At 44.8% G+C, this 15011-nt stretch overlaps 1 protein-coding gene across 2 annotated transcripts; it reads left to right on the plus strand.

Moving 5' to 3' along the window:
• The first annotated feature begins 3772 nt into the window (after nucleotides 1-3772).
• Nucleotides 3773-14707, plus strand: LOC140390427 (zinc-binding protein A33-like). Of its 2 annotated transcripts, XM_072475569.1 has the most exons (6): nucleotides 3774-4456; nucleotides 4548-4643; nucleotides 4737-4970; nucleotides 5932-5954; nucleotides 7011-7126; nucleotides 12472-14707. In XM_072475569.1, the coding sequence occupies exons 1-6, from the start codon at nucleotides 4001-4003 to the stop codon at nucleotides 13005-13007; spliced, it is 1461 nt and encodes a 486-aa protein (XP_072331670.1). In that variant the 5' UTR covers nucleotides 3774-4000; the 3' UTR covers nucleotides 13008-14707. The 2 variants fall into 2 exon arrangements, with proteins under 2 accessions (XP_072331671.1, XP_072331670.1); XM_072475570.1 differs by lacking the exon at nucleotides 4548-4643 and having other exon boundaries at nucleotides 3773-4456.
• Nucleotides 14708-15011: the final 304 nt, after the last annotated feature.

The following is a 15011-nucleotide window of genomic DNA, read 5'->3' on the forward strand; positions in this document are numbered from 1 at the left end:
GCTATGAGGAGAGATTGAATAAACTTGGTTTGTTCTCACTGGAACGTCGGAAGTTGAGGGGCGGCCTGATAATGGTCTACAAATCTACAAAATTATGAGGGGCATAGACAGAGTGGATAGTCAGAGGCTTTTTCCCAGGGTAGAGGGGTCAATTACTAGGGGGCATAGGTTTAAGGTGCGAGAGGCAAGGTTAAGAGATTTTTGGGTCTTCTCCACCGCCCCCCCCCCCCCCCCCCCCCCCCCCCCGGGCCTCTGATTGTGAACGCTCCAGTCAGGGGAAACATCCACCCAGTACCACCCCTTTCAAAACACTTCAATATTTCAATGAAATAACCTTTCTTCTAAGTGGCATGGAGTGATATGTCAGTTCCACTTAACCTCTCCTCATAGGACAGTTACCTCAGAAAGCGGTTTAGCCTAGTGAAACTTTATTGCATTGTCTCAAAGGCAATTACATCCTAAAAACAGTTAAGGTGATCAAATCTATACCGAGTTGGTCAGTTGTGGATCTCAAAGATTCGATATAATTGCAGTCGGGCTTATTGAATTTTATATTTCAAGCCCTCTGTAATAGAAACAACGACAGGAGTTAACAGTGAGCTATGTGAACGATTAACACAAATAAATGTTTTATGTGGCAATCGTGGGGCCCAGAACTGAGAAATTGGGACACGTGACTCTATCATCCTCTGCCGAGTCTAACAATGTCCATAGAGAATTGAGGGTCAGATAATTTATTCCACACAGACAATTCCATTGTGATATTCGCCAGAATAAAAGACAAACCAGGAGTGCTGTAGATTGGAGTTGACTGGTCCAAGCAGAAATTTGATAGCAAGACTGACAGTGATCCTGTTCAGTACCTGTGTTCACCAATCATCTTTTCTCCAACAGGACTGGACTTATATCATTCCGTTTGCACAACACCGGCTTGATATCAGGAATGTTGATTTGTATAGCTAAATGCAAAGGCAGTTAAATGCTATCGCGTATATATTTTGGGGGGGGGGGGGGGGTAATGGCGCAGTGGTCTTGTTGCTGGACTAGTACTCCAGATTCCAAAATAATGCTCTGGGAACCCAGGTTCAAATCCCACTACCTGGTAGAGGGTGGAATGTGAACTCAGTACAAATCTGAAAGTCCAACGATGACCATGAAACCATTTTGGATTGTCGTAAAAATCTGGTTTACTAATGTCCTTTAGGAAAGGACATCTGTCGGCCTTACCCTTGGTCTGGCCAAAATGTGATTCCAGACCCACAGCAATGTGGTTGACTCTCAAATGGCCCCTCAAGGGCAGCTAGGGGTGGGTAATAAATATTGGCCCAGTGGCCAAAGCCCACATCCATGAAAGAATTTTTAAAAAACATTTGACGTTAATAGAGGAACATGGCTGCGGATATACCAGTTCCGCAATGAAATTACTCACCAGCAGGACCGCCCTCAAATAGGAAAGTGCAGCAATCCTTTAACACACAAGAACCCACAGAGCAATAATAGTATAAATATCCAGTTCATCTGTCTTTGGTGATGCTTGGCAAGAGGCAGCGTGAGGATAGTGGACGCCAAGCCACAGCAGCCAGAGTGATTGGCACCCCATCCCACTGCTTCAACACCCATTCCTCCACCGCCGATGCAAGGTAGAAGCATTGTGTACCATCTACAAGATGCACTTCAGGAACTCAGCAAGGCTCCTTCGACAGCACCTTCCAAACCCTTGACCTGTGCCACCTAATTGGAGAAGGGCAAGAGGTGCATGTGAACACCATACTTACAAGTTCCTATTCAAGCCGCTCACCATCCTGTCTTAGAAATATATCGCTGTCCCTTCACTGTGGCTGGGTCAAAATCCTTGGACTCCCTCCCTTGCAGCACTGTGGGAGTACCAATACCTCAAGTACTGCAGTGAATCAGTTAGGCAGCTAATCCCAAGAGCAATTAGGGATGGGCAATAGAAATGCTGGCCGAGCCAGCAATACCAACATCCCATGAAAGAGTTCAAAACAACAACATTCCCTCCACTCCCAAAATACTTCATGGGTTTTCAGGTGGATGCCCCCAGTTGCGGGAATACACGACAAAATGTAGATCTTTGCTGTGTGGAAAATAAAACTGATTCTCACAGCTACAATTCCACTAAATATATTTTCTGTACCTTTTATACCAGAGGGTTTGGAATCGACAGCAAGTTCAGACTAGAGAAAAGGGCAATGGAATTTGCAAAGCTATAAAAAGCTAAGTGAATAATGGGGATCCTATGGATGTTGTGTATCAGTACTCCAAAAGGTATTTGATAAGGTGCTGCATAAAAAGATTAATACACAAGGTAAGATCCAGGGACTCCCTCCCTTGTAGCACTGTGGGAGTATCTACACCACAAGGGATCAGAGGTAATTTATTAGCTTGGATAGAAGACTGCTACCTGACAGAGAGCACAGAATAAGGATAATGGGTCTTTTTCTGTTTGGCAAGATGCAACTAGTGGGGTACCACACGTTTCGGTCCTCAGACACCAGTTATTTACTATATATATATATAGTATAAAACACTATGACACTAACATAGGTGGGATCATAAATTCCAATGAGGAAATAAGACATTTACAAACACATTTAAATAGGTTCAGTGCGTGGACCAAAATTTGGCATATGGAGCTTAACGTCGATAATAATAATCTTTACTGTCACAAGTAAGCTTACATTAACACTGCAATGAAGTTACTGTGAAAAGCCCCGAGTTGACACATTCCGGCGCCTGTTGGTGTACATGGAGAGAGAATTCAGAATGTCCAAATTACCTAACAGCATGTCTTTCGGGACTTGTGGGCGGAAATCGGAGCACACGGAGGAAACCCATGCAGACATGGAAAGAACATGAAGACTCCGCACAGACAGTGGCCCAAGCCGGGAATCAAATCTGGGACTCTGGTGCTTTGAAGCCACAGTGCTACTGTGCTGCTAAGTGAGATGTTATCCATTTTGGATGGAAAAATGGAAAGGCAACTTGTTATCAATATGGAGAGAAACTTCGGAGTGCTTCGGAGCAGAAGGATCTGGTGTCCTCGTGCATGAATCATAGAAAACTAGCAGTTACAGGGGCAATATGGAAGGCAAGCTGAATTTTGGCCTTTATAGCTAAGGGAATCGAGTATAAAAGTAGGGAAGTGTTGCTGCAACTTTCCAAGGCATTGGTGGGAGCGTTTCTGAAGTATTGTGTCCAGTTTTGGTCCTCTTATTTGAGGAGGGATATAGTTGCATTCGAGGCAGTTCAGAGGAGGTTTACTAGATTGATTCCATAGAGGGGTTTGTCTTATGAAGAGAGATTGAGGAGTTTCGGCCTATACTCTCTCGAGTTTAGAATAATGAGAGATCTAATTGAGCTACATAAGATGATAAAAGGTATTGGCAAAGTAGACATTGGGCAGATGCTCCATCTTGTGGGACAATCTAGAATGAGGGGTCATAGTTTAAGAATAAGGGTGTTAAAATAGAGATGAGGAAAATATGCTTCTCTCAAAGAGCCGTGAATCTGTGGAATTCACTGCCCCAGAGCGCGGTGGATGCCCGGACATTGAGTAAATTTAAGGAGAATATAGACAGATTTTTAATCAGTAATGGGGTGAAGGGTTCTGGAGAATGGGCAGGGGAGTGGAGCTGAGGCCGAGTTGAGATCTGCCATGATCCTGTCGAATGGCGGAGCAGGTTCTCGGGGCTGAATTGCCGACTCCTCCTATTTTTTATCAAGGTATCGTGTCTCATCGATCCCGCCCAACTCCTCCTCTTTCTCTCTCCCTCGACTGACAACATTTTCTAGAGACCAACATGCCCAAACTGGGTTCACTTATTCCCCTCTGTACTCGAAAGCTGTTCATCCTTCATTCTGAGCAAGTTTTTATCAAACCGTCTGAAGGTTGAGCGGACATAGCTTAGTTTATATTCATGCTTCTCGGAGTATTGCAGTGAACCTCACCAGGAAATAAATTGAAGATTAACGCAGTAAAATGCAGAGTGAAACCGTGTTGAATCAGGAAGTGCTGAGGGTGAACATGGTTTCCAGACAGCAGCTTCAGAGTTTGAGCGAAGAGGCAATTTGTCCAATTTGTCTTGATTTCTTCATCGAGCCGGTAACACTGGATTGTGGACACAACTTCTGCCGCTCCTGTATCACCCAGTGTTGGGGAAAGAAGGAGATAAACTCCTGCCCGGAATGTAGAGGGGAGTTTCCGGAAAGAAACCTCAGGATAAATCGGGCCTTAGCGAATCTGGCCGAGAAAGCTCGAGAATTAAAGTTGAATCCGAAGGAGAAGGGAAGTAAACTTTACTGTGAGAAACATCAGGAAGAACTAAAGCTGTTTTGTGAAACTGACAGGAGATTGATCTGTTTCTCTTGTAGAGATTCGCGGGAACACAAATCTCACAACTTTCTGCCGATTACAGAAGCTTTTGAAATCTACAAGGTAAAGGGGAAAATATTAAAATGCTGATATACTTACCACATTTTTACGGCTCAAAGCTAACTTATTCTGTGATTTTCTCTCCTAATATCAGCAACAACTAGAATGTTCCTTAAAATCTCTCACAAAGAAGCAATCTGTCATGATACAAAAAGAATTGAAACAGAAAGTGAACATGTCCGAAGTTAAGGTGAGGTCTCCCTGTGCTGATTTTCTGGGATCTCGGTTAGTTTTGTTCCCTTTATCGCGGGACATTAATTATGTTTCACATTTCATTTGGTAGGAACAGTCGAGCAGTCTGCAGACCCACATCACATCAGAGTTCAGTAAAATGCACCAGATTCTCACTGAGAAAGAGCAGCGTTTACTCAGAGATCTCAGAGAAGAAGAGGAGAGGATTCTAGAAACAATGGAGAAAACCCTTCGAGAGATTCAGGAGAATTTAAATTCTATTGAGGAGAAGATGTCAAAGGTGCAGGAAGCGATGGAGCAAAAAGACGAGCTGATATTTCTGAAGGTGAGGGAATATATTGCAGGTCAGTTGAGTGAAACCTCGGAAATGATAACTTTGAAATACGTTCAGGGTTTGCAAAAGTGACACAAATTGAATTAAATCAATTATGTTGTTTGTTTTGTGAGGTTTTTGGGGTGTTTTTTAGTTCTCTTGTTCTGTCTGCAGAATCCCGGGATTAAAAGCCAGCATTCTCCTGTCATGGAGTTTTAATCTTGTTACAAAACTTGTAAATGTATATGTGTTGCAGAAGTTTAATATTTTCGCGGAAATTGATTTCAAATCACATTGCTAATATGTGATTGGAATATGTGGGTCTGTTTGATACACTGGGTGTGAGGGGTAAATCTCACGGGGAAATGGGAGGATCCCAGAACCAATGGGAAAAAACATTCGTGAGATTCAGGAGAATTTAAATTCCATTGAGGAGAAACTCTCAACGTTGCACAGATAGAGAAAAAAGACGAGTTAACATTTCTGAAGGTGAGGGAATATCTTTCAGAGAATCTTTCATAGAATCATCAAATCCCCTCAGTGCAGAACGAGGCTATTCGGCCGATGATGTCTGCACCGACCCTCCAATAGATTGCGGGTGTGTGAGAGTCACTGTGTTTGTGAGCGGGGCTGATGCTCAGTTCCAGTTCCATGTTGTGAGTGTGTGTGTGTGTCTGGTACGGTGTGTGAGAGTCACTGTGTCTGTGAGCGGGACTGATGCTCAGTTCCAGTTCCATGTTGTGAGTGTGTGGGTGTGTCTGGTACGGTGTGTGAGAGTCACTGTGTCTGTGAGCGGGGCAGACGCTCAGTTCCACTTTATTTGACTCTCCACAATCTTCCTTCCAAAATCCATCCACTTTACACCTCCGTGTGAAATCTCATCTGCTCTGAGTCTGCTCATTTCACCAGCCTGTCTAACTCCTCCTGAAATCTGTTACTGTCATCCTCACTGTTCCTCATTCATTTCTTTCAGGAGGAAGCTTGTCGGAAGAGAAGGTAGGACATGTTCTTTACTGAAACTCTGCAGAGTTAGATTTTTCAAATTGTGTTCTTGTTATTGTCAGCCGATTTCTCTGCTGCTGACATTTCCAGAATTATATTTTAAAAGCATTATTAGTTAGGTGACGATAATTGCGCCAATGATTCCCACACGAGTGTTTTCTTCATAATAACATGTTTTAACACAATGATTTATAACTGTTCTCTAATATAGCATTAATTGACACGGCGACATGAAAATATCAGGACTATGTTCCAGGATTCGCAGTGATGATTTACAAGCTGCAGTCTGCCTGTGAGGTAGTGACCTCCGGCTGACCCTGAGAGAGACACACCGTCCATGTTCCCAGCTGTGGGTCATTCAAACACCTGCACAGCACCTGGTGAACCCGAGAGAACCTCACCTTAAAGGAGAACAGGGTTCTATTTGTATACTGTAACCTTACTCTGCCCCGGTAACAACCACAACAACAATTTGTAATTAATCTATTATCAGACTTTGCGCCTTTTTCCTTGACACGTTGTTTTAATTCTCTGCCCTTGAATTTCCAAGGTATATTTTCTCAGTCGTAGAAAGAAGATGAACATTTTACTTACTTTTTTAAAAATTGAGTATACCCAATTCATTTTTTTCTAATTAAGGGGCAATTTGGCGTGGCTAATCCACCTACCCTGCACATCTTTGGGTTGTGGGGGCAAAACCCACGCAAACACGGGGAGAATGTGCAAACATTTCACTTACGATCTCTCGAATAGAAAACGTTCTGGAAGTTGGGAATATTGGGATAGCTTCAACGGTGTTGGGCGGCACAGTGGTTAGCACTGCTGCCTCGCGGCCCGGCTCACTATCGGTGTGCAGTTTGCACAGTCTGTGTCGTCTCAGCCCCATGACCCAAAGGTGTGCAGAGTAGGTGGATTTGGCCACGTTAAATTGCCCCTTCATTGGAAAGAATTGTGAATTGAGTACTTTAAATTTATTTTTTTTAATGCATGAGCGTTTCTTATCTATTCAAAAAAGACCGAGCCATAACATCAGCTGTTCATTATTTACAGGATTAGTGATGATGCTTCAATGCTCTCAGTATCTGCTGTCGCCCTGTCTATCGGAAAGTTCAAAGGCCCTTTACAGTACACAGCGTGGAGAGAAATGATAAACTCCATTAACCCCGGTAAAAATCTTCTATTCATTGATGACTCGAAATCCAATTGTGAAAGGATTAATTTAGCTCCAGGACCCCAGGTTAAATACTAACGTTGCCCGGTTGTTAATATCTAGAGACTTCTCATTCTCATATTTGACTCTCTGTGGGTTCTTCTGGGTGAGTGTCTGAAGCCATCAGCACCGTGTGTCAAAGCAGTGAAGGGGGAGGAATTTGAGCACGAGTCCCGCAATGTGATCGCTGATTTGTAGAAGAAGCTGGTCTGGCACCGTGTGAGTTCTGCTGAACATTTTATTGACATTTTATTTGGAAGGTGGAGGCAGTGGAGAGATTGTGTGAAATATAACTCATTTGATGGATGGAATTAGAGTTCGGTCAAGAGAATGAGTTGCAAACACTGCGGCTCCGTAATTTCAGGGCAGATTATGCGGTAATCTTATTATTGAGCAAGGTTCAAAATACCGCAGAGAAGATGACCATGCGCAAGGTTAACACGAGTCTAGAAAAAACTGGCGATGGTGGTAAACGTGTGCGTGTGTTTGTGGGATGGAGGTGTGTGTTTGGGGGATGAGGGTGTGTGTTTGGAAGATGAGGGTGTGTGTGTTTGGGGGATGAGGGTGTGTGTTTGGGGAATGAGGTTGAGTGTTGGGGATGAGGGTGTGTGTTTGGGGGATGATGGTGTGTGTTTGGCAGATGAGGCTGAGTGTTGGGGGATGAAGGTATGTGTTTGGGGGATAAGGGTGTGTGTTTGGGAGATGAGGGTGTTTGGGGGGTGAGGGTGTGTGTTTGGGGGATGAGGGAGTGTGTTTGGGGAATGGGTTTGAGTGTTGGGGATGAGGGTGTGTGTTTGGGAGATGTGGGTGTGTGTTTGGGGGGTGAGGGTGTGTGTTTGGGGGATGAGGGAGTGTGTTTGGGGAATGGGTTTGAGTGTTGGGGGATGAGGGTATGTGTTTGGGGGATAATAGTGTGTGTTTGGGAGATGAGGGGTGTGTTTGGTGGATGAGGGTGAGGTTTTGGGGGATTAAGATGTGTGTTTAGGGGATGGTGGTGTGTGTTTGGGGAATGAGGGTGAGTGTTGGGGATGAAGGTGTGTGTTTGGGGGATGAAGGTGTGTGTTTGGGGGATGAGGGTGTGTGTTTGGTGGATGAGGGTGTGTGTTTGGGGGATGAGGGTGTGTGTGATGGACGAGGGTGTGTGTTTGGGGGACGAGGGTGTGTGTTTTGGGGACGAGGGTGTGTGTTTGGGGAATGATGGAGAGTGTTTGGGGATGGGGGGGTGTTTGGGGGATGAGGGTGTGCATTTGGGGGATGAGGGTGTGTGTTTGTGGGATGAGGGTGTGTGTTTGATGGATGAGGGTGTGTGTTTGGGGGATGAGGGTGTGTGTTTGATGGACGAGGGTATGTGTTTGGGGGACGAGGGTGTGTGTTTTGGGGACCAGGGTGTGTGTTTGGGGAATAAGGGTGAGTGTTGGGGGATGAGGGTGTGTGTTTGGTGGATGAGGGTGTGTGTTTGGGGGATGAGGGTGTGTGTTTGGGGGATGAGGGTGTGTGTGTTTGGGGGATGAGGGTGTGTTTGGGAGGATGAGGGTGTGTGTTTGGAAGATGAGGGTGTGTGTTTGGGGAATGAGGTTGAGTGTTGGGGATGAGGGGGTGTGTTTGGGGGATGATGGTATGTGTTTGGAAGATGAGGGTGAGTGTTGGTGGATGAGGGTGTGTGTTTGGAAGATGAGGCTGAGTGTTGGGGGATGAGGGTATGTGTTTGGGGGATAAGGGTGTGTGTTTGGGAGATGAGGGGGTGTGTTTGGTGGATGAGGGTGAGGTTTTGGGGGAGTAAGGTGTGTGTTTAGGGTTGGTGGTGTGTGTTTAGGGGATGAGGGTGTGTGTTTGGGAGATGAGGGTGTGCATTTGGGTGATGAGGGTGTATGTTTGGGGATGAGGGTGTGTGTTTGAGGGATGAGGTTGTGTGTTTGGGGGATGAGGGTGTGTGTTTGGGGGATGAGGCTGTGTGTTTCGGAGAGGAGGGTGTGTGTTTAGGGGATGAGGGGGTAGTTTGAGGGATGAGGGTGTGTGTTTGGGGGATGAGGGTGTGTGTTTGGGGAGCAGGATGTGTGTTTGGGGGATGAGGGGGTGTGTTTGGGGAGCAGGATGTGTGTTTGGGGGATGAGGGGGTGTTTGTGGATGAGGGGGTGTGGTTTTGGAATGAGGGTGTGTGTTTGGGGGATGAGGGTGTGTATTTGGGAGGATGGTGGTGTGTGTTTGGGGATGAGCTTCTGTGTTCGGGAGATGAGGGTGGGTGTTTTGGGGATGAGGGTGTGTGTTTGTGGATGAGGGGGTTTTGGGGATGAGGGTGTGTGTTTTGGGGATGAGGGTGTGTTTTGGGGCGATGAGGATGTATATTTGGGGGATGAGGGTGTGTTTTGGGGATGATGGCGTGTTTTGGGGGGATGAGGGGGTGTTTTGGGGGGATGAAGTTGTGTGTTTGGGGGTTGAGGGTGTGTTTTGGGGGGACGAGGGGGTGTTTTGGGGACGAGGGGGTGTGTTTGGGGGATGAGGGTGTGTGTTTGGGGGATGAGGGGATGTGTTTTGGGGATGAGGGTGTGTGTTTGGGGGATATGGGGATGTGTTTTAGGGATGAGGGGATGTGTTTTGGGATGGCAGTGTGTGTTTGGGGGATGAGGGTGTGTGTTTGTGGAGGTGGGAATGGGCAATGGGATAGGGAGGGTGTTTGTGAGTGAGTGGGCAAAGGTGGTGAAAGTAGTTCAGACTGAGCGAGGTTGACTTTGAGTGGGATTCACTGGACCGATGAATTCAGTCAAAGGACACAATCGATTCTGGGGAACGTCAGTATAATCTTACTCACCAGCTCTTCCCTAGTTTGCAGTCTGGGAACGGGCTGGTTGTTGCTTGAGGAGGGTGTTGGAGACTGGTGGAGGAGGTGGGGGCACATCAAATGGAGAGTGTGAAAGGAAAACAAGATGTGGCGAGCAGCTGTAAGGACGATCTGTGCATCTGATGGCCGGAAAATAATTGTTACAAAACATTTCAAAGGTCCTTGGTGCCCACAGCGGGGTCCAGACACTTCACAGCAAATCAAGTAATTTTGAGGAATATTCACTGTTGGAACGCTGGAAATGAGTCAATAAAATTCACAACAGCAAAGTAGTTAAGACTATATTGTGAAACTGGTGAAGTCACCCATTTGATGATGGTAGTTGCGAGATGAATATTGACCAGTACATTGAGATCACCAATTCATTATTTCTGATGGGGACCCCTTCAGCCCACCTCACTGGATATTTTAAAGTCTGTTTCATTGGGTGGGATTTACTCAGCTCGTGCATCACTCAATAGAAGGCCAACATTGTATTGAGTCCCCGTGAAAATTAAAGGTATAAATAATAAGTATTTTCCTAAATTTAGCACGGGAACACTGGATATCTATTTAGCAGCTGCGATTCCATTTCTAGCCGGACTTGGCCGGAACCAAATAATAGTTACTGCGTTTGATTTTGATCTCATTACTATTCCAGTTATGGTATAAATTCAAGACATGGTAAGGATAAATCACTGCCAGTTACGTTTTGCAGAGTGTATGGAGTGTAAGGGAGACAGAGTTCTTTCTATCCCAGCTGGTGTTAGGACTGAACGGGAAGATCCCAGAATGGAACCATGGCTCAAAGATCGTAACTTTTAATTTACAAAACATGGAGGGAACGAGTCACAGGACTGCTAATTATTTATTAACAACAACAGAAAAGTTATTAAACATGCAACGTTTAATTGTAATACTATACTCCTTCACACATGTGTACAGTTTTATAAATTAACACCCCACTCTGTACTGATTGGTCGAAGCCACTCAAAAGATCTTCCCTGGATTTTACAATCCCCCAGATGATTGCTAAATGAGATTTTCCAAACTCTACTTCCAAAAATACACGCTTTAAAACCTGCTTTCAACAATGCTTCCATCAGCTATTTCTGTCAGTAATCCACTGGCGGTTTTTAAACTATCCTTTCAAACCAAGCTTCCTCTCTACTTTTAACAAGTCCAGCACGAGAGTTTCCAGCTCTCCTTTCAGATTTCCTTTATCTTGAATTGCAACACGCAGGAAAATTCGACATGAACTCGGGTTCTCAGTCCCCAACAGAATACTTTTTCTTCAAAAACAGGAAATACAAACACCAAATCTTATGATTGCTTCAGATGTGTGGTTTGTCTGGAGGAAACCGCAAAGCTCTTGTCTTCCCAGCTTCGCCTTTACGGTCCATAAGAAGTATCCTATCCACAGGCAGTTCCTCTTTGATCCTTTTTACTTCAATATTCCTTGGCTTGTGGAACTTTAGATCCACAGAGTTTGCTTTTGTGCTGTACTCCATTATCTGGCTTTTCTACGTCCAGCAGAGCTCAGAGCTGTTCGCCCCCTCGCTCCACAGCCCCAAATGTTATAACTACAGCTAAGAGTGGCACGGCGGTGCAGTGATTAGCACTGCTGCCTCACGGCGCTGAGGTCCCGGGTTCGATCCTGGCCACGGGTTACTGTCCATGTGGAATTTGCACATTCTCCCCACGTCTGCGTTGGTCTCACCCCCACAATCCAAGATGTGCAGGGCAGATGGATTGGCCACACTAAATTGCCCTGTAATTGGAAAACAATAATTGGCCACTCTAAATTTATAAATAAATAAATACAGCTGAAACCAAACTCAAAAAGACATTCTTACCCTAAAGGTTCCCCTGGTTACCAAGTAATGAGTTTATGCTTCACCAAGCTTGTTTATTTTATGTAGTAGGCCACTCTAAGCACAAAAGGAGCACAATTGGGCTGATCAAACCACCATATATATAAACACCTTTCCATAGCGTGACTCGAACGATAGATTTACCCTCCCTTACACAGAAAAACTAACTTAGCCACAGTTTAATCTATACCTAATTTCTGAAATTCAACAATACAAGTATGAATCCCGTAAAACTAGCTGTGTTTTCCTGACACAGTCAGCTCAAATTATCAACAACTTTAAGAGAGAGTTTGATGAGGATGTCTCATCTTATATACCCAAAATAGTCTGAATAGTTTGGGCTTAGTGAGTGCAATTATGTGAGCTGAGAGGAGAGATCTAAGTTGGAAATCCTCCTCTGTCCGTCACCATTTCTTCAGTAATGGGATGTGGCCACTGCTTGCACGTCCAGAATGTGCTGCTGATAACTAATTGCTCCTCTAAATGTGGCGTCTTCAGAAACGCCCTCCAACTGCCTTCTCTCAGTTTCTTTCTCTCTCCCTCCTATGCCTTTGCCTACACTCTCTCTTCTCTGTCTAAATCACTGACTGTGTTATTTTAACTTTCCCCCAGCTCCAGCCTCTCTGACTCTGGACCCGAGCACAGCGAATCCCCGGCTCATCCTGTCTGAGGACCGGACCAGTGTGAGACTCGGAGAAGCACGGCAGCAGCTCTCGAACAATCCACATCAGTTTGATACTTGGGTCTCTGTTATGGGATCAGAGGGATTCACATCAGGGAGACATTACTGGGAGGTGGAGGTGGGAAACAAGACTGAGTGGGTTGTGGGCGTAGCCAAAGAATCTGTCAAGAGGAAAGGGGATCTCGACCCGAAACCTGAGACCGGATACTGGGTTTTGTGGCGTGAGCACGGGAAAGACTGTTTTACCTTCACAACCCTCCCCTCGAGTCTGAAAATCCAGAAGGTCGGGGTTTACCTGGACTTCGAGGGTGGACAGGTGTCATTTTACAATGCGGACAACATGTCCCATCTCCACACTTTCACCCACACGTTCACTGAGAGAATCTTTCCTTACTTCGATACGGGACGGTGTCTCAATGGGGAAAATTCAGGATCGCTGACAATCTGCAGGATTAAAGGTCATTAACATATCCATCCATCCCATAATTTCACACCGGTTTCCTGTCTCCTGCCAGCTATAAACTGGGTTTTAGGCTCAGATGGAGAGAGAAACCAGGTTAACATTCCAGGTATAAACCCTGTATGGGAACTGGGAACTGAAGATCAGCAATGACCTCTGTAGGGCTGGGGGGAAGGAGGAGGGAGAGAGAAGAAATAAATAGAAGCTGAATTGTAGATAGGAATTTACTGGGTAGAATGAGCTGTGAACTGCAGGAAGCCGGTCACCTTCCTGCCTGTAATGTTGCTCCACAGGCGGAATGTGGGGGGTCATCGTGTTTGAGATGAATCAGTGAAACACCTCAGCTGCCAAAAGCTGTTATTAAACTAGACAAACAAACAATTTATTTGAAAGAATGACAATTATTTTCTTTATTAGATCACAGAAGCTTAAAACCATGTGTGTGTTTCGTTTTCTGTTGCTCCATACTCTGGGTTCTTACAAATCCACCCACAAATTCATTGACCCTGATTATAAAATCCCTTCCAGGTCGTTGCCACCTTGAAATGGCGCGGACGTTTCCACTGACTCGTCACCCCTCAGCACCGTGGGCACGGGTCTGATTAGGCAGCGGGATCTCCCTCTGGCTTCAGATTGGAAGTCTTGTTGAAGGTCACACTGCTCCTCCTGTCCAGCTGTTCCTGCAATGTTAACCTTCAAATATTATTTCAATTCCCTTTTAAACTTTGCTATTGAAACTACTTACTCCACCCTTCAGACAGATTTATCCAGTTCATATCATGTTCCATAAAACACAGTTCTCGTATCTCCTCTGGTTCTTTTGCCAACACTGAAACCCATCTCTGCACCTCCACTGCCTCTCTCTGCTTCTGATAGTCTGCCTCGGCAGCAACCTAGGCCAGACCTGCCTGGTTTGGATTTCTCAGTCAGCACACCAAGCAGTACTCGGTCATTCTGATTTAGGCACAGCAGCTCGATGAGCCAGCCATTTCTGTTTCTGTGTTTAGGGTGTTCGGGTATCAGGAGTCCTCTAATCTGTTCAATATGGTCGCTTATTGAGGTAGGAGTTTAGTTAGAAAATGCATATCTTCAGATAAAGTTACATTGTAATCCAAGGAGGACCTAGCCACACACATGATTTAACGTATTGTCTTACTTGCAGTTCAGTGACATGTTTTGTTTTATAATCCTCATATGAAGCATTGAGACTTTATATGTTAATTGCACCAGATAATGACTTGTTGTTTTGTTTTACGATGCTACTGTTTTACTTTTGTAATAAGCAAATAGACCATTGTGCCTTTCACATTCCTGTAACTAAAGCAAAGTGGGAGTAGCAGGGGTAGGGGGAGAATTAAAAATAGTCCTGGATAATATACCCAATAAAGTGAACAGATAGCCCACCTTAGAATATTCAATTTGTTTCTGGTCATGATACTGTAGAAGCATGTTAGCACAGTGGTTAGCACAACAGCCTCATTGCGCCTTGCTCTTTGTGGAGCTTGCACATTCTCTTCATGATCTGCGTGGGCTTCCTCTGACTGCTCCGGGTTCCTCCCACAGTCCAAAGGTGTGCAGTTTAAGTGGCAAAGATTGTATAAACAGTATAACATAATTCTCATTTGTATAATGGAACTGCTGTTCAAACACTGTAATGTAACACTTATGCTGAATAAAGTTTAAAAGTTGTCAGCATTATCTGCCAATGTTGAATCAAAAGTTTATGAAACAGAAAACTTAATAACCAACCAAGAATACATAGATTAGCATATCAAATTTTATTGGGCATTTTAGCATTTGGTTACAAGAATATACTTAATTTCCGATTAAACTCTGCAGTATCCAACATTTAAAGTAAAACTCTGAATACAAGTTACATAGACTTAGTTCCCCTGCTCATGTTTAGGACAACAGGCAGCAAGACTCCACAACCAGCTATGGATCATCACAACCTCTTTCATTATCTCCTGCTCTTGCATGTCCTCCTTCAATGCACTTCACCAGGTCTTC

The sequence above is a fragment of the Scyliorhinus torazame genome, chromosome 14 (assembly GCF_047496885.1).
Source record: "Scyliorhinus torazame isolate Kashiwa2021f chromosome 14, sScyTor2.1, whole genome shotgun sequence".
Taxonomy (NCBI): domain Eukaryota; kingdom Metazoa; phylum Chordata; class Chondrichthyes; order Carcharhiniformes; family Scyliorhinidae; genus Scyliorhinus; species Scyliorhinus torazame.